This window comes from Streptopelia decaocto (genome assembly GCF_964273445.1).
Source record: "Streptopelia decaocto genome assembly, chromosome: 5".
Taxonomy (NCBI): domain Eukaryota; kingdom Metazoa; phylum Chordata; class Aves; order Columbiformes; family Columbidae; genus Streptopelia; species Streptopelia decaocto.
Window position 1 is genome coordinate 57,917,204 of NC_138659.1, and position 17,678 is coordinate 57,934,881.

At 49.6% G+C, this 17,678-nt stretch overlaps 1 protein-coding gene across 4 annotated transcripts in view; it reads left to right on the forward strand.

The window, feature by feature from the left end:
• The window catches only part of ARMH3 (armadillo like helical domain containing 3), a 128,300-nt gene extending 116,365 nt beyond the window's left edge, over positions 1–11,935 (forward strand). For all 4 annotated transcript variants that reach the window (XM_082052890.1, XM_082052891.1, XM_082052893.1 and 1 more), the window contains exons 25-26: positions 4,573–4,689; positions 10,494–11,935. In XM_082052890.1, coding sequence (XP_081909016.1) covers positions 4,573–4,689; positions 10,494–10,586 — 210 coding nt within the window. In that variant the 3' untranslated portion in view covers positions 10,587–11,935. The remainder of the gene's footprint in view (positions 1–4,572; positions 4,690–10,493) is intronic.
• Positions 11,936–17,678: the final 5,743 nt, after the last annotated feature.

Genomic DNA, 17,678 nt, shown 5'->3' on the forward strand with positions numbered 1-17,678 from the left:
GTGGGTGCTAATGACTGTTTTATGGGCACGGAGAGGCTTTAGCGAAGTACCAGTGATGCTGACCGTTTGCATTGCTGTCCTTTTCTGCGCTGATTAAAAGGTGAGTGTGGAGACCTTGCTTTCTTCTTGCTTCTGTTTTCCCTTTATTTTTCTCTTGTTACCCGTGTATGCTTCCCAGAACCTGCCCACCACCAGGTCCTTTGCTGGGTGATGTGAATTGGTGGTGCTCTCCAATTTTTTGTTGCAGTGAGGCAGAGCCTGCAGTTGTAGATGATGAAAGATTCTGCAGGTTAAAAAGTTACTAAGCAGTGTAGTGTACTGTGTCTGCCAGACATTAACAGGTGCGCCCTAGTTCTGTGTGTTGCCTGTTAGATTTCATTGCAGGTGCAGCTCCCTTTCTGGCTTTGCTGCGAACAGGGGCTGTGTCCTCCTGGGCAGGATGAGGATCTGAAGCTGCTGCATGTAAATCCCTTTGTTTCCCCAGGACAGGATCTTCCAGAAGGTCTGGTCTCTCCTGGGAAAGCACAGCAAGTCAGCTTGTGTTGAGGATCAGCCAGAGGGAGCATCTCTAGTGCCATAAGAAGGAGCCTATCTATAGAGAGTGGTACAGCAAAACATGGTCTGTTTTGAATGCTGAAAACTTTGGGACAGGAGCAATTGTTTCTGAGGAAACTGGTTTCAGAGCTTGTGTCCACAAGAGTCCACTGAGCCTTCAGAGGTTGTCCATCCAGTTTGCAAGGGTGTGGTAAGCTGGTGGTTCACCACAGTAAGGAGCCAAAAACTGTGAAATACTCTTGTTCCTCTGGGTGCAGCAGCGTGGCGTGGCATGGCGTGGCATGGCGTGGGTGGGTTGCTGCTGAGCCCCACATCCATTGGCAGCCAGCCCCCTGCTGTGTTACCCAGAGGGATGCCCATGCTCACTGGGTGTCCGTATTGCTGGGGAAGGCAAAGGATGGGGCAGCTGTAGCCGCAGGAGCAACCTGAAATCTGAGTGCCACAGAAAGCACTTGCTGTTCAGAACAGCTCCCAAAAGGTTGGTTTGGGGACACGTATGCAGGGACCTGAATCACTAATGTTTCTCTGGAATTTCTGGAAAGCAGTCAGTGAGTGAGTGGTCGGGCAGAGGGTTAATGTGATGGCAAATTATCTTTAAATTACAGTGGTGCAGCTCCACTGACTTCTGGTTTGTTGCAGTGAATTAAATGAATGAATGTAGCCTCTAGGGCTAATACAGGTAACTGCAGGAAAGGAATTCAGCAGCCTTTGCCTTTCTTGTATTGACCATGTCTGAGTTGCTCACTTCTGTTGTATTGCATTTTTAAGACTCTGATCTCCCTAAGGTAACCTAGAAAAAGAGATTTAGGTTGTGACTCCACTTAATTTTTTTACACCGTAAGGATCCAGTAAAGCTTTTTTTAAAAAACAAAACAAAAAGCGTGCCCTGCATGTTTCTCCTTGCAATCTGAGGAGTGTCACATCAAGCTCCTTGAAAATCTTCTACAGTTGATTTTCTTCTACCCTTGCCTGACACTAGAAGTGGTGTTCTTCCAGCTGCTCATGAGATTTTAAAAAACTGAATGACTATTTAGCATCTGTGTGGATGAGTCCAGGTAAAAGTCGCCTCCTTTAAGTTATTCATACTTTACCTTCTTGGAATTGATGTTTCCTAGTCTTCCACAGAGACTTCTAGGAAGACCAGGTTGGACAAGACCTTGAAAGAGACATGCTGTAATCTCAAAATTGAATTCCTCTGGTTCTTTGTATCTGACAGAAAGGTGCAGATAAGGATCTTGTATGTTTAACACAAAAGGGTGTTCTTCCTGCAGTCGTTTTCCTGAGCAAAAGTCAAAGCGGTGTGTGAGAAGGGTGGAGGATGCTAACACACAATCTTCTGTTACACGGAGGATGTGTTTTTCTGTCATCTGTGTAGAAAGCTGATGCCTTTCAAACCTTCATGTTAGATGCTCTTAATACCTTCTGCTGCTCTTTAACCTCTCCTCTGTCTAGCAGCTGCATCTTAAAGAGCAGATGAAATCGTCTCTGGGATGGCAGGTCCTAATCTCAGTAACACTTTCTATCTGTTATAAGGTATAAAGTGAAATGATCTGTGAGTGGGTTTATCTCAGATCCCACGTAGCATTTCTCAGTAGCAGCAAGAAAGGGAAATTATCAGGCAGTGAGGAGAAGCTGTTTATTTTTAACTTACCCTTTCTTTTAAAATTCTATTTCATAATTAAAGGAGATAAGGAGTGGAAGCCAATGAAAATACACAGCTAAAGGGATACACTGATCTCAAGTTCACTGCAGAGATAATGATAAGTAGCAGATAACACAGTATAGACTTTTGGGACCTCTTGTTCCTTCACTGTTCTCCTCCTGGAGTATCAAACCAAGTTCCTAGCTGCCTTTCAAAGGTGACACAGGAGGGCTGATTTAAAAGGTACTGCCTGTAGAGCTTGCTGCTGCCCTCGGAGTTTACTACTCCTCATCATGGTTTGAGGGTGCCTTTGTTGAGTATCTGAAGAGATCTCTGCTCAGAGCTAGCAAGGAGGAATCCTGATTCTTCGTAGAGAAGAGTGTGCATCCATTGTCTGGGGCACACCCTTACGGCCCTATGCATGGCTGTGTGTAGGGGGACACAGGGGAGTGAAGGGCTGCCCAAGGGGAAGGTTCGGGTGGAGTGGGTAACATGCTTCCACTCTGAGTTACTGCTGGAGAAGCCTGTTCTACTCCTCACCTTTCAAACAAGGTTTCTCCCCTGCAGTTTATTAATCTTGATCAACTTGGCTTTCTCAGATTGACAGGAGGAGAACCTGCTGACCCATGCAAGCTGCTAGGTCTGTATTGCTCAGAAGGTGCATTACACTATTACCCTCCATCCCTAGAGGATAGTTGCCCCAGAATAAATTATTCATGAGCCCAGGCAGCTTGCTTTCAGTGTTGCTCTTGGCTCTGTGATAACTTCTTGCAGCTTCTGCACATGGGAACAAGAAGGCCAGACTGAATTGGAGGTGGCTGTCATTGCAGTGGAGCTGACAAACAGCATTAGGAAATGAGTGCTGGAGAGGAGGCTGCGTGCCCTTGCAGCAGCAGGACACTGACAGTCGGTTCTTCAGTCACGTTGCAGAATGCTGATTCCTGCCCCTAGCTTGCCTCTGCAATGCTGAGGGACAGCCAAGCAGCAAAGAGACTCTGCTGTGTGACCACCTTACCTGGGAACCACTTCTGGGACCTTTTTTCACCCCCAGTCCTAATTTGGATGGTGCCCTGTGGCTTCTGCCACCTCAGGCCCTAGCCTGCTTCTAAGCATTTGCATGGGTGTCTCTCTGTACCACTGACAGGAGCTGCCAGATACCTAAAAGGGCAATTGAGGATAGTGGTTACGTTGCTGGGAGGACAAGAGGAGAAGTATAGAAGGGTTCCTTGTTGTTCTGGTGACTGTTGTCTTAAATCCTCTGCAATGTTTTTCTTAGGATCTTTTCTGAGTTGTGATGCCTTGGGGCAGAGTCTTCTTCCTTTGCACCTTGTAGTAGGTAGTCCTCCTGGCTGAGGCCTTTCATGAGCAGATGCTACTGTAGTGCAAACCTCAAATACTGATATTCTGTTTAGCTCTCAGATCCAATGGTAACAGCCTAAGAAAGAAGTTCATATGTTTAAGAGAATTGTTTCAAGCATATGTTTTGCCCAGGAGTACTGAGCTATATGGTTCCTGTTAGGAAGATTATTGTTAGCATCTCACAAATGCTTTGAGGAATGCATTTGTTCACACAATGCTTTGAAACTAAAAAGCATTGTGGGAGTCCCTCTTGGTGTTCCCTAGTTAGGTAAATGAATAGTTCAATAGGACAGAGATATGTAACTATGCATTTGCAAGTGTAGCCCAGTGCTGGGAGCAGAGTAAGGCAGTAATATAAGCTGAAGTACTTTGATTGCAGTGAAGGCAGATAATAAAATACCTCCTGGGCAAGAAGACCTGAATTCATGTCTCCATCTGTTTCCAAAACTGGAGTCCGTACCAGGGTTGGTCTTCTCTTAGCGCCTGTCGGAATGTTGTTGCTATCAGGAGAGAAGTGCAGTGCTGTGTGGAAGCTGACCTGAGCAGCTGTACAAGCTGGCGGTTTAGCAGATTGTGAATGGTGATTAGCAAGCCAGGAGGGAGGTGGGCTGGCAAAACCAGCATTGGAAGGGCCATGGCATCAGGCAAACCTGTGTTTGCATAGTGCCTACTGTGTTACATTTGGGTATACACATGGTAATTAGCTGCTTAATTTAATGAGATCATGTCTACTTCTCTTGGTGACATAATAGTATTTGGAAAACTGCTGCTGTCATACGTTCATCCACTGTTCTCAGGAATGGAGAAATTCTGTAAATTTGAAGGTTGTTCTTTACTGGCGTTCGGAAGACTTTAGTGCCCACCTCTGTGGTGTTAGTCATGAGCCAAATATTGGCTGTTCGAGCCATGAGTGTTGCAAAAACAGGTGTCAGAGCTGTGATCTAGCTCAGCCTTGCTGCTTCTGTGCTGGAGGCATCTGTGGATGCTGACTCTGCTGTCTTTGGCTGTCTTGGCAGGTTTTGGAAGTCGTACGGTCCAACTACGACACGCTGACCCTGAAACTGCAGGACGGACTGGACCAGTATGAACGCTACTCTGAGCAGCATAAAGAGGCTGCCTTCTTCAAAGAGCTGGTAAGCTGCCTTGGTTCCGCAGAATTAACAGCCCTTTTCCAAAGCCTTTGCCTATGGCCTGGGCAGTGGCATTTTGCAGTATAGCTGAGAAGCCCTGTTATTCCGTTTGGCTCTAAAGAGGGGGCAGGAATAGGATCTGAGCAGACACCACATGTCTCAACTGATGTGAATGCTCCCTGCCCTGCAAAACGTGGCTGGGGAGGAGCCACAAGACTGCTCAGGCCAGCTCTGGTCACTCAGTCTCTGTCACTTCTGACATGGGGATCCACTGTCCTTTGTGGTGGTAGATTTGCATGGTGGAGAAGCTGACTGCTCCCACCTTGTGTTTATCATGCAGAGCAACTTAGCCTTTTTGCTGTTGTTAAGGGGACCAGAAAGTACTGGACTGAGCAGAACATGTGATGCTGGTGAAACACGTGCCTGTTTGTTGCTTTCCTCCATCACTCACAAGATAGGGTTCTCAAGCAAAGAAAGCAAAGGTGTTCCCTAGAAATGTCTCTTACCAGAGAAGACTAGTGGTAGGAAGCCCCACAAAAATAATATAGTGAATACAAAACTGGGTCCAAATAATTTGCATTGGTAGTTAAATTTTTCAGCAAGCCAGCTTGTTCCAGAGAGCCCTGATGCAACAATTTCTTGTCCGACAGCTGCATCACCAGGGAGGCAGTGTTTTTGTAGTGGCTGGTATCTGAGGGGAGCCTGGTTTTCCTCACTTTTGAATCATTACAGCTTCAGCAAAGGGAGAGATCTTTAACTCTGGCAGCTTCCTCTACCAGTTTGAGAGCTGATTCTTTCTCCCAGCTCTGTCCTTGTTGACTGATGAGTAATTGATGTCTGCCCACTCCGTCACGAGTCTGCATGAGTTTGGGAATGTTATGCCTCCCTCTGTCTACTCTGCTCCAAAGCAAGCATGACTGAATTTGATCTACTTCCTTCTAATGAATGCTTTTTAATGTTTTCTGGGTCATCCCAGCACTGTCATTGGGTAGGATATGGGCAAAACCACTTGCAATCGCTTTCATGCCATTTTTCTGTGCTGTTTTCTGCCTGTTTTTGTCTGTCTGGCCTGCTGTTTGATACCATATCTGGAATACACGCAAAGAAATTGGGCCATAGCCTTCCTGTGACACAGGCTTCTCCTCTTACTGTAGCCTGGAAATGAGACGCATTCATGTTTCTGTTGTCATCTGTTCTGTCCCAAGGGCTCCTGCCCTCCTCAGCCAGCATCTCCTTCCCCAGCCTCTCAGCCACGTGGATGCTCTGCTTCGTGCGTGCCCCACTTTCCACTTGGCCTGGCAGAAGCTCAGGCTGATCATGCCAATTGATTAAAATGACATTCTCAGTCCTAAGATAATCACAACAAAACACTTCAGCTAAAATTATTTTCTTCCTAGCCTTTTTTTTTCCCTCCAAATCCTAATTTTGTATCATTTAAGAATCTGTTTAGCATAACCAGTCCCTCCTCAACGCCCTTCTGAAAATTTCCCATCCAGGTACCCCTGGGACCCTGTCCTCAAGAGCATATGAAAGCCTGAGTAATTACTGTCTAAATGTACTGATTTGACCCAGTTGTGAATCTGTTTAATCCACGTTTCTCTAGATGCCCTGAGAATTGGGACCCTATTAAATGTTCTTTACTCACAGCTACAGAAAATCCCCTGCATTCCATTAAGCCATTCTCTCAACACAGTGGGAAATCAACCTGATATGTTATGATTTGTCTTCTGCAAACCCAGCTGGCCTCCCATCCTCCACACTGGTTTTTCCTCTAGGTGCACAGCAACTGATGGTTTTATTAATTGTTTGAATGACTTATCAGAAAGGCCCCAGTCTGCCCAGCCCTCCCCATGTCCTCTTCAAACAAGGTACTTGTTTCTGAGTCTTCACTTTGGCTTCTGTTGCTGGTCTGCTGTTGGATAATATCCCCCTACCCAAGTGCCAAAGGAACAGGACTGGTGGTGAACTACCAGTGTCCAGTATGGTTTCCAAACTCACGCTGGTCCCATCAGGTCTTCCTGAACAGGATCCATTTGCAAATAATTCTTCCCATTTTCTGCCTGGTTTTCTTATCTCTATCTGTGCGATTGCATTAAAGCAAATCCTTCTTGGTAGGGAATGACATGCAGGAGCCATTTTCCTTTTCAGCTGCCTTTTCATCTCCCTGTGCTCCCATTAAGTGGGTGAGCAGAAACTTCCCCAAGCCATTCTCTTGTCTCCTTTATGCTTAGAAATCTTGTTCTCAGTCCTTTGACATGCTTTGCTAATGCACTGTTTCACTTCTCTGGCTATGCCTCAGTGCTGCTCTTTCTTGCTTATCCCAAAGAAAAATCTGCTTTCTTTTCCCATTCCCTTTTCAAAGAAGCTTTCAAAGGCCTACGATACTGCAGCCACATTGTGGTGGAAGGTAATGTGCAGAGTGTTTTATTAACTGGGTTTTCTAGCCTGTTGTGCTGCCTTTTGAGAGGCTAAAGGAAGGAAGCTAGGAAGTTTTCTAGCACTTTTTTTTTCCCTTTGAACCCTCAGGGATGTCATTTGAGGTCTGTGCTGCTTTGATAGAATGAATGGTTTGGATGTGAGCTTTTGGACCCTTGCATCGCAGCTGCAGGAATATGTGGAAAGAGATTCAGCATCTTTCCAAAGCATTCAGTGTCTTTGCAGTTGGAGAGGTTTCAGCAGAATCTCAAAATAGTCTGATTAGGGATTGATTTCTGCAGGGGAAATTACACTAATTTGACTTTTAATTAGATGTAGTAGTCAGTGTAAACCTTCCTCCCATTGTACAAATTTCTGAAGAGCTGCTTGTTGATTGGAAACAGGTTTAATGATGGGACTTGCTGCAAAATAGGAGTGTCTGTACAGTGTTGCACACAACCAACTATAATGACACAAAACTAGAACTGAATAATGTTTTCCTCACATGGTTAATGCCACCACTTCATCCATTCTTTCATTTGCTCAATGTTCTCTAGGTGATGTCAGTATTTCATGCATTCCATGTTTCTTCCGAGTCTGTGGGTTAAATGTGATCCAAACTGCTAATAGAGAGAAAACAATTTTAAAAGCTCTTCTGGCCCTAGTGTGCTCCAGCAGGCTCCATACAGGAGCAAGAGAGGATGTGGGCTCTGCTTTTACTTCCTGACAGAGTGGATGTTAAAGCTCTAGGCTTACTTTCGGAGGCTGTTTTTGGCCCCTTGTATAAGCCACTCCAGAAGGTTCTGGAAGTTTCCAGGCTGGCAGCCAGGCCAGGGCTGCCCTCTGCACCACGAGGACTCCAGAGGAAGCCTCACGGATGGAGCAGCTCAGCCAGACTGCAGGAAGCTTCTGAAGTTTATCCGCGTTACAGGCTGACACCTCCCTGTGTCACTGTCTGGTCTCCCAGCCCCAAAAGGCAGATGAGCTCTGGCTCCTTGTGCTGGAGATAACTTGATTTAACTCTAATTTGAGCTATTCTTACCTTTTAAGCTGGTTGGCTCAGAGCCGCCAGCTTTCTCAGAGCAGGAGAAATGCTGGTCAGAGATTTGTAGAAATGTCAGAGTCATTTTGTGTGTTGTTATCATACCCACTCCTCTCCCCAACTCGTGTTAAAGCAGATCCAAGTCCATCTAGACCGCTTTTGACCAAAGTTTGTGTCTAAGCTCCTCTTGAAACCTGAAGCTGTCTTGAAGTGAAAAGAGCTCCGTGCAGGCCCCAGGTGATCTACTCCGCCGCTTCACAACCCATAGGTTTAAAAGTATTTCCTCTTTTCCTGTGTAAATCTTCTTTGTCTTAAATTAAGCTAAGTATTTCTTGCCCCGTCCCTGGGGAGGCAGAGAAATATTACTCACTGTTCTCTTCTGACCTCATTTTACATATTGGAGAGTGTTTGATCTGTTCCTCCTAAACCACCTCTTTGCAAGCTAAACAGGCTTAATTTCTTGTGCTCTGCCCCATAGCTACAATTTCTGCTATGCCCTGTGTTCTCATCATGTGTCACTCCAGCTTCCCTTTCTGAGCCTGTTGACACTGCTGCCACATGCTTCTTGGAGACCTTGATGTGTATGCATTTGGGTGTCTTTTACTGCTGGTGCCTGGCCCCTGGCAGCAGTTCCTGAGGCCAGGAGCTCATTTCTGCTTGTTCTTTCTGTTGCTGGGACCTATGGAAATGCTTGTGGTCAGAGTAGGGATGCTGGCTTACACAAACTGTAGCATCTGGCCCTTTTCTGCAGGCACTCCCCAGGGCAGAGGACTCTCTGCATTTGTTTAGCTGGGTTTTTCCTCTGCCATCAGAACTGGCTGGGTCTCTGAGGTGGGGAGCCCTCAGTAGGACTGGGACCAAATCCTGGCAGGTGGGGCTCCTGCCAGGGAGACAGCCCAATGCAAACCAGTGCTCTGGAAAACACTTGCACTGATGTTTAACATAGGCTGTAATGTGTGGCTACCTGACAAGCCTTGATTCCAACCTGTTTCACTATGGAATAAGGCAAAAGACACCAAGGGAAGAGAGGTGAGGAAGCGCTGCAAGGGAACAAAGATGTGGGGGTCTCTGCCAAGCATCCCAACGGAGGAGAATCTGTGGTTTCTCCAGATGTTCTAAAGCTTAAATATTCCATCCTTAAGTGTAGAAATCTTTGCTAGCTTGCTCAAGTGGTAAGAGTCTGTGCAATGGGGCTCACTGGGGTTCACTTCACAGCTTTGCCTTTTAACCTTCCATGTTTTGATTTGCTTCCCACTCTTCTACACATTCTGCCTTTTCGGGAGCTGTTTGCCTTTCCCTTCTGCTTTCTCACCAGGGCAGCAAGTAGGACCCTCAGCAGTATAAACACTGCTGACTTGCTCTTTGAGCCCCCAGTGTTGGATTCCTCATTCTGCTTCTATATAATTCATCTCCCAGTGCTTTTAAAAAGCACAAAACACTAACCAGGTCAGCATCAACCTTATTATCACAGGCTCCAAGGCTCTGGGAACCGTAATCCTGTTGTTTGGATGAGCTTGTGTCAGTTTTGCTTTCTGTTGCTGCAGCACAGTCGCTGACACAGATGATGTTTGACTTTGTTTTCTCGTTGCCGAGTGCAGCTGAGACTGAGCCCAGTCTGGGGCCGGCGTGCTCGGCCAGCGAGTCTGCAGGCACGCGGGGGGCAGGGAGGCTGCTGTGTGACAGGGCTGCCCAGCTCTTCCTGGCAGAGTCTGCAGGTGACCACAAGTCTGGGCATCATTAAGGGACAAAGGTGTCTCCTTCAGAGACAGCTAGTGACCCAGCTTCAAGTGTAAGGCACTCAACACAGAATACACACAGCTTGCTCTGAGCCCACAGTTTTCTGCCAGCTTGGATGATAATTTCTGTTTACAGCACAGTGGCATGGCTTCTGTCCTTTCCTTGACTCCGTGTCTTTGGCTCCACAGGTTCTGGGGCAGGACAGAGGCCATGGCTCTGCATTCATCCAGGAGAACGCTGGCTGGCACTCCAGTGGGTGCTGGTAGAAAATACTCTTCCAGCTGCATCCTGGAAGTGCTCACATTCCCCATCACATCATAGCTCATGCATCCCAACAGACCACCCTCTCCCATCCCTGTCTCGTTTGGAATTTACTTTACTTGCTGATATGTCGCTATAGACATTCCTGTTATTCCAGCAAGCAGCTAATCCTTGGGGATTTCTTGCTAAGCTGGAGTCTTAGTGAGAGCTGGCTGCAGCAAGTTCTCTGGGCCTGTAACAGCATGAAAATGGTTTCATGCTGAACCTGGAGGTCAGCAGTGTCAGAGCTGCCATGCTCACGGGGAGCCAGGAAGAATCCCTTGGCTAAAATGTGCTGTTTTGTCTCTGTCAGGTTCGGTCCATCAGCATCAATGTGAGGAAGAACCTTGCTTTCAACACGCTGAGCCAGGAGCTGCTGCTGAAGGAATTCTCTACGATCTCTTGAAGCAGGGATGCAGCTGCTGCTCAGGGCTGACCAGAGACGGGCCTGTCTGGGCAGGGACACTCCAGACCTGCAGCCGGTCGCCCCTTGCCTTCCACCTGCAGAAGGGACTGCATTTGTTCTAGGGGAAAGCCTTGCTGCTGTGTGTTTGATTCCAAAGGCGTGTGTTTCAACAGGACTGAGGCTGAGGAGAGGTGATGGGCATGTTGAGGAGGAGGAGGAAGCAGTTTTATAAGGTGCCATGGGGGTGGGCAGCCATTCCGGTAATGTAGCAATGGGAGATTCCCTCCGCAGCCTCAGGGAAGATGCACTGGAAACCTTTGTAGCAGAGCTGGGCAAAGCTCACAACCAAAACAATAAAACCAATCTGGCTGTGTGAGAGAGTTCTGGGTCGGGATCGCTCGCCTGCTCTACAGAGAAAGCTCTCTGATCCCAGGTGAGGGCAGTTCTTTTTCCATCAGCCTAGATCAACTTGACCTCCCTCCGTGCAGGTCAAATCCAGTGCCGTCCCACTGGGAATGGCTTTGGGGTATAAAACAACCCCCGCCAAGGGCAGTCCCTGCTCACTGCTGGCTCCTCATGTCAGATGGTGTTACTTGAACCAAGTCATTGGGCTACTGGAGAAGGAGAAATTTTGCCTCTAAGGCTGTTGGCTTACAGGGTTCTGTCTGAGCCAGTATGCAAGAATATGGGTCATCAAACAGAGCACTTTGTAATTGGAGACCAGCTCTGTTTGCGGTCACTGTTGGTTCCAGTAGCCCAGCTCATATCTGCTGTTTCTAAGGTTGAGGGACATTTTTAGATACTCCAATTTCATGGGGCAGAGGACAGGGAGACTCCCTTGCCCCACTGCCCTTATTGCCCATCAGAGACTGCATTGTGACAGTCCTCCTCTTCCTCACAGGATCGTCTACCTTGCACGTGTTTGCCAGTGCCTGGTGACCTTCACAAACTAAATCCTGTTTTTTCTCTTGTGTGTAGCACGCAATTAAAACGTGGAGTAGTTACTTCACTTTCTCGCTTGTCCTCCCATCTTCACCAAGCGACTTGCAGCAACAGTCTGCTGAGACCTTCCTAGGGAAGAGCTCTGGGATGATGCCCTGGGGCACAGGCAGACCTCTCTGTGCCAGAGCTGAGGCTCTGGAGGTGCCCAGGTCCAGCAGAGCCTGTTCCCAGTGCTGGGTAAGGCTGCCAACTCAGGAACACACAGTGTGAACACCCGCTCCCTGCTCATGCATTTTCAGCTCCCAGCAGTGATGTTAGGATCTGGCCTGACTTGGTGGATTGAAGTAGAGAAGTTATTTACATCCCAGATCCACATTCTTTTTTCTCTAGAAAGCAGGGTTTTTTTTTTTTTAAAAAAGTGCCTGCCCACCTCTTATCCTTGTGGGTTACTGTGAGTGATGTGATTCTCAACCATTTTTAGGCAAGGCTTATTCATGCCAGCGTGTGTTAACTGTGTTAGTGTTTCATCTTTACATGCCATGAGCATGGGAAACTGAAAGCTGTGTCCTTGGCCGCCCACTGGTCACAGCACTCAATGGAGACCATATATTTCCCTTGGGAGCACCGGCTTCTCCCTGCAGAAGATACTTTGCCTCAGCATGGAATTGTCTGGCTTTTATCAGCTAAGCCAGACACTTATTTGCTTTCCTGCCGTGCAAGTGTGTGGAAATGTGTACATGTCAGAGGGACGGTGCTTGGGAGAGCAAGCAGGCTTCATAAAAACACTCTGCATGACAACAGGCCAGGGCATATAGAAGAAGACCATTTCTCCAGTGAAAAATGAGTGAAAATGGTTTGTAGCCTGGGGCACTTGTCTGTATGTGTGGGGAGCTCTTGCTAGACCCTGCGAGGGGGGCAGTTTCTTCCCAAAGGGGGCTTGAGTGGCTTCCTTGAGGTGCAGCCACAGCACAGCTGCTGTCAGAGCATTGAGTCACCCAACCGTCCACATGCCTCCTTTTCTCTGATCCTGCGTAGGCTGAGACTGGACAGATAGGTGGGACAGGTGGGGATGAGCCTGCCTCTGCCTCAGCCACCTCTGGGATTTTCAGCTTTTCACTCTGGGCTCAGCCACTGAAGGTCTTATCTCCCCCGTGGTGCTCCCTTGCTGGGATGAACTGGGAAGCACAGGCTGTGACTGGGAGCAGCTCCTGAGGTCAGCCCTTGTCCAAGGCTGAGCCGGGGAAGACTGTGACACACGTTCTCTTCTCACACTGTCACTGAACTGAGCACTGTAAATGGATGTACATACACACCTAGAGCTCAATAAATAGCAGAGCCCTGCGTGTCCGGAGTGTGCAGTGTTTGTCCTTCACAGAGGGGAAAGTGGGGGAATTATGGGGTGGCCCTGTCACCATTTGGTGACATGCTGGCTGCAGCAGAGCAGTCGCTTGCTCTTGGGCCTGAGCAGCATCAGAACCTCCCTCTGCAGAGCGGTGCCTCCTCCTTGGTCCAGACTGCAGGTACCAGTGTGTCCTGAGCATCCTTCTGCCCCTGACGTGCCCCTGAGGCTGCCAGTGGGGAAAATGGGAGCAAGACTGAGAGCCCATGGATGTGAGCGAGGGATGCAGAGATCTACCTGTGCACAGTATGACACTCTCTCTGCTGCTGGTGTCAGCAAACTTCTGCTCACAGATTTTGCTGCAGATTTGCCTATTTTGTTAAACACCATACTACTACTTGTGTTTTGAGGCCAACTTGAACTAAGCAGAAAGTTATTTCGTTCGTAACATTCAGCCTCAGGACATGGCTGATGGCCCCGAACTTTCCCGTATCTGATCTGAGCTGTTGGGTGTATTTTATTATATCTAATTCATAACCCAGTCTATTATTGGAAGAGGTGGTTTTGAGGCTTGGGGAGTGTGTGGAGAAATCACATTGCTGCCTTTAAATTAGGCAGCCACTGCAGGGAGACAAATATTTTACAAAATAATGACCAAATTCTGGAGGAGAAAAATTGAGTTTGAGCTAAACTTTGGAAGGAGTTATTAAAAATTGATTTGTAAGTGCCACTGTGATTTTTAGTATTGTCTCTTCTTCCCTAACTCTTACAGGTCCCATTTTTCATGCAGACTTGAGGGAGAGGCAGCTCCTCAGGAGCTGAGTCCCCTGTGCCCAGGCTGTGGGTTGTCAGAGGAGGCGCTGCCTGTGATGGTTTGGCTGCTTCTCCAGGGTGTCAGAAGCAGGTAGTCACACCCCTGAGTCTCATGTACAGCGGCCAGAGCCCAGTGCACCTTTGCTCACCTGCTCTGTTTGGTTTGCAAAGCTCTTCGTCCTCTTCATTCCCACATGTGGTGTGGTGGGGCTGTATCTCTGTAGGATTGAGCTGCCCTCCACGTGAGCCTGTCCTGGTGCCTGCTGGGGTGCATTTCTCTCCCTGGCTGAAGAATTGCATGCTCTCCCCCTGCTCTGGGGTCCTGCCAGGCTGTTGTGTGGTGGGTGTCAGGAGGAGAAGCCTGCTGTCATGGGGAGAACTATCTCCTGGACAGCACTTGCACAGGTGATCACCCCCAGTGTGCACCATCTGCCTCCCCACACTTCCCTCCTGGGATGGAGCCAGGGGCTGGGAGGGCAGGAGGAGCCGGTGTCCTTCCCCGCCTGGTGCGCAGCAGAGGGAGACGCTGTTACCCCACTGAGTCGTGGCTGCCATCGTGCGTGCTGGGGCTGGCCAGCGTTCTGCGGTAAGATTTATGGCTGGCTCTTGGCGCTGGCAAGCACCTCTCTGTCTTGGTGTCAGCACCAATGCTGCCTGGATATTTATTCTCCTCCCTGTTTTCTGAGCTCTGTTTTCTTGTTTGGTACTTGTTGGGATGAGCAGGGGCTGCAACCTGTCTGTGCTGAGCAGGTCATCCTGGACGAAGGTTTATCCTTGTGGAGGTGATGGCATTTTCTTGGCAGATGAACCATTGCAGTAACATGAAAGGAGTAAAACCCAGCTTTGGGAACTGCAGAACATCCAAAGGGGCCAAGATAAGCTGGGCTTTTCCCCTAGTGGAAACTAATTAATGCCTTTGCTGATGCTTTCAGGGGAAGTGCAGACACTGAAGTAAATCATGAATGAAAAGTCTGGGCCAGAAGGCTGGAGAAGGGTTGTTACAAGGCCTCTGGGACTTGGACTTCCCCAGGGCTGCTGGAATCCTTCGTGCTGGTCAGAACCCTGGTTCTCCCTGCTGCAGCACAGTGTGGGTGAGCTCAGGGGGACACTGGACAAACACAGGGGTGACCCCAAATAAATGGGACAGGCAGCACCCTTGGGGGAGCATTGCTGGATACTTGCCTGACTCCTGTTGTCTTTTTAAAGCATCTTTAGGCCACCCTTGGCAGCCCCTGTCACCTCAGTGTGTCCCAGAGGGCTGGGACAAGTGCAGAGCCCTGTCCCCTGCGGGATGAGCTGCTGGGGCTCCGTGCCACGTCCCCCTCTCCTGGCTCGGCGGCTGCTGGAGCATGGGCTGGGCTGTGCTCCCCAGCCTCTGCTCTCCCATGCTGTCCCTCCAGGGCTAATTGAATCATGTGGCTGGAAATTGAGTCCAATTGAATAGATTAAATGAGCCGGGCTCGCTGCAGCGCAGCTCTGAGCTTTGCCAGTCTGCTGCCAGAGGCTGGGAGCTCCCGGGAGTCCCGTGGGGGCACGATGAGGCTGGGAAGGCTGCAGGGAGATGGACACCCACTGGGCTGGGCTGGTTCTCCAGCTCTGCTTTGGCAGGTGAACCCTCAACCATTTCTCGGTGATGTACAGTCTGGCTGGGTCCCAGGGCCCACAGGTCACTCAGGCATGCACAGGTTGGGTTTTGCTTGTTTCCTCTCTGAAGCAATTAATGATTCATTAGCTGGAGCCCCTCTGCTCCAGGGTTCAACCAGGGCCCTCCCGCTGGTGTATGGGGGTGAGGATGCTCTGATGACCTGTGGCTGCAGCAGCCATGGCTGTGCCCTGTTCAGCAGCCCCTAGCCGGTTGCTTTCCCAGCCGAGGGCAAGTGATGCTCCAGCAGGATGGGTCTGCACCTCCCAGGTCCCCACACCCAGCTTTTGGCCCCTTTGCTGTGGCCATTGCCAGGCCTTGGGATGGGCAACAGAGGACCGTATGCTGAGACCACGGTCAGCACAGACATCCCCTCCCACAGAGGTGAGCTCAGGCATGGCGCTTTGCCCTGGCAGAGCAGGAGGACATGTGTCCATAGCATGGACTCGCTCCTAACAAAGATGCACACACGTTTTCACAGCAGACCTGAGCTGCTGAAAGGGCCCCTGGTGTGGCATCCAGTGTGGTGTAAGTGAAGGTTGGAAATAGTATCTCATTCCTCTTTAAATAAAAGCTGAGCCCACAGGCACTGAGCACACAAACACACGATGCTTTATAATGCTGGGAGGGCTCATGAAACACGGGATATATCCTAAGTCCAGGAATGCTTCATTCCCATCTCTGCTCTCCAAAACAAGTGCTTTTCTTAACACAGATTTTGTATCCATTATGCAGAAGTGGAAGAGAAACACTCAGGGTGGGCACAGAGCCCCCCGCAGCCCGCCCAGCAGTGGGGCTGTGCCGGGGAGTTCCCTCCTTGCTGGAGGCGTGGGCAGAGGCAGGTGACCTGCTTTTGAGGATGTAAAGCGTGATGCAAAGTCCTTTCTCCCTCCTGCACACCCAGATTTCTCCCACCTGCTGATTTGCATTTGACAAAGGAGGTTCCCTTTCTCCTGCAGCATTCCTGCTTGCAAAGCTCACCCGGCAGCTTGTAGGCATCTGTTCCTCCTCGAGCGTTGCAAGATTTTCAGCAGCTGAAATTCCCCCCTAGAACTGAATCTCCCAGTGGCTCCTACCTAGTCATGTGTCTCTGCAGGGTGGGTTTGCAGAGATGGGAGTTGTCCTCCCCTGCCTGCCCCAGCTGCCTGTGTCCTGGGTGATGCCCTGCTGGGCATCACCTCCCCGGGACCTGCTGGTCTGCTGAAGCTGCTCCCCTGGTCCTCAGATCAAGGGGCTCATCTAGGCCCAGTGCCATCCAGATCCATTTTCTCTGAGGATGAAGTAGATACTGTTGTTTATTCCTGAGTGAGGCCATTTGCCCTGGCTGGAACCCCCCTGCAACTGCCTGCATGGCCACGAGCATCCCTCCTCCAGCCTGGGGGGCTGCGTGGACCATGGGAGGGGAATAGCCCTGGTGCCAAGCTGCTCATCTCCATATGAGGCTGCTGTTTTCTGGCATTTTTGCAACGGGTGAAGCTGGCTTAAGTAGCTCCACTTTCTGCCCTCTGTCCCTGGAACCAGCCCCTGGGTGCTGTGTCCCATGTCCCAGCCTGGGAGCTCTTCGGGAGCCCTCTCTGCTGGGGGAGCAGAGCTTTCGCTCACTGCCGAGTGTAAATCTGAGCCCACAGGCACAAGGCGACTGCAACCAAAATAAGATTAATGGCATCTGTTGAGAGCACATCCCGAGGACTGCTATTGATGACCATGGCTTTAAAATACTGTTAAGAGTGGATAAAGCACCATGATATAGTGCACTTGGCAATTACATCTCTGTTTGAAATTTCCTAAAGATAGGATCAGACTCCTGAGTCCTGCTCTCTGCTTTTCCAATATAATTAATAAGAATGGAGATATGCAATTAGACAACACGCAGGCTGGTAGGGCGGATCGATGCCTTGCGGTTACCTAATGAAGTGTTAAATTGCATCTTTCCCCCTCCCTGTCCCCCCATAACAGCCACAGCAGACTGTTCGCAAAGGACTTGCATGGCTCGTGCCCCTGGGGAGAGCTCCCCTCACCCCTGTACCCCAGCTCAGTAGGGTGCAGACCCCAGTGCCCCTGCCGCCTTCCCAGGCTCTTCTTGCTCCTCTGGAGGGGAGCAGTTTGGGATCGTCTTGGGCCTTGTGTTGCGGTTGGGGTTTTTGGCAGGGCTCCCTGGAGACACATGCAGCAGCAGCAGCTGAGAGGGGTCTGCTGCCCCCAGAGCTGGAGGGTTCCCAGCAGGGAGCTGGACATGTGGATGAGTGAAGGGATTGGCCCCATATTGCAAGGTGAGTGTTCTGGAGATGAACAGGGATGGCTGTGGGTGGGCTCAGGTCAGTCCAGGCTGGGTCTGGACAAGGCTGGTGGCAGCCTG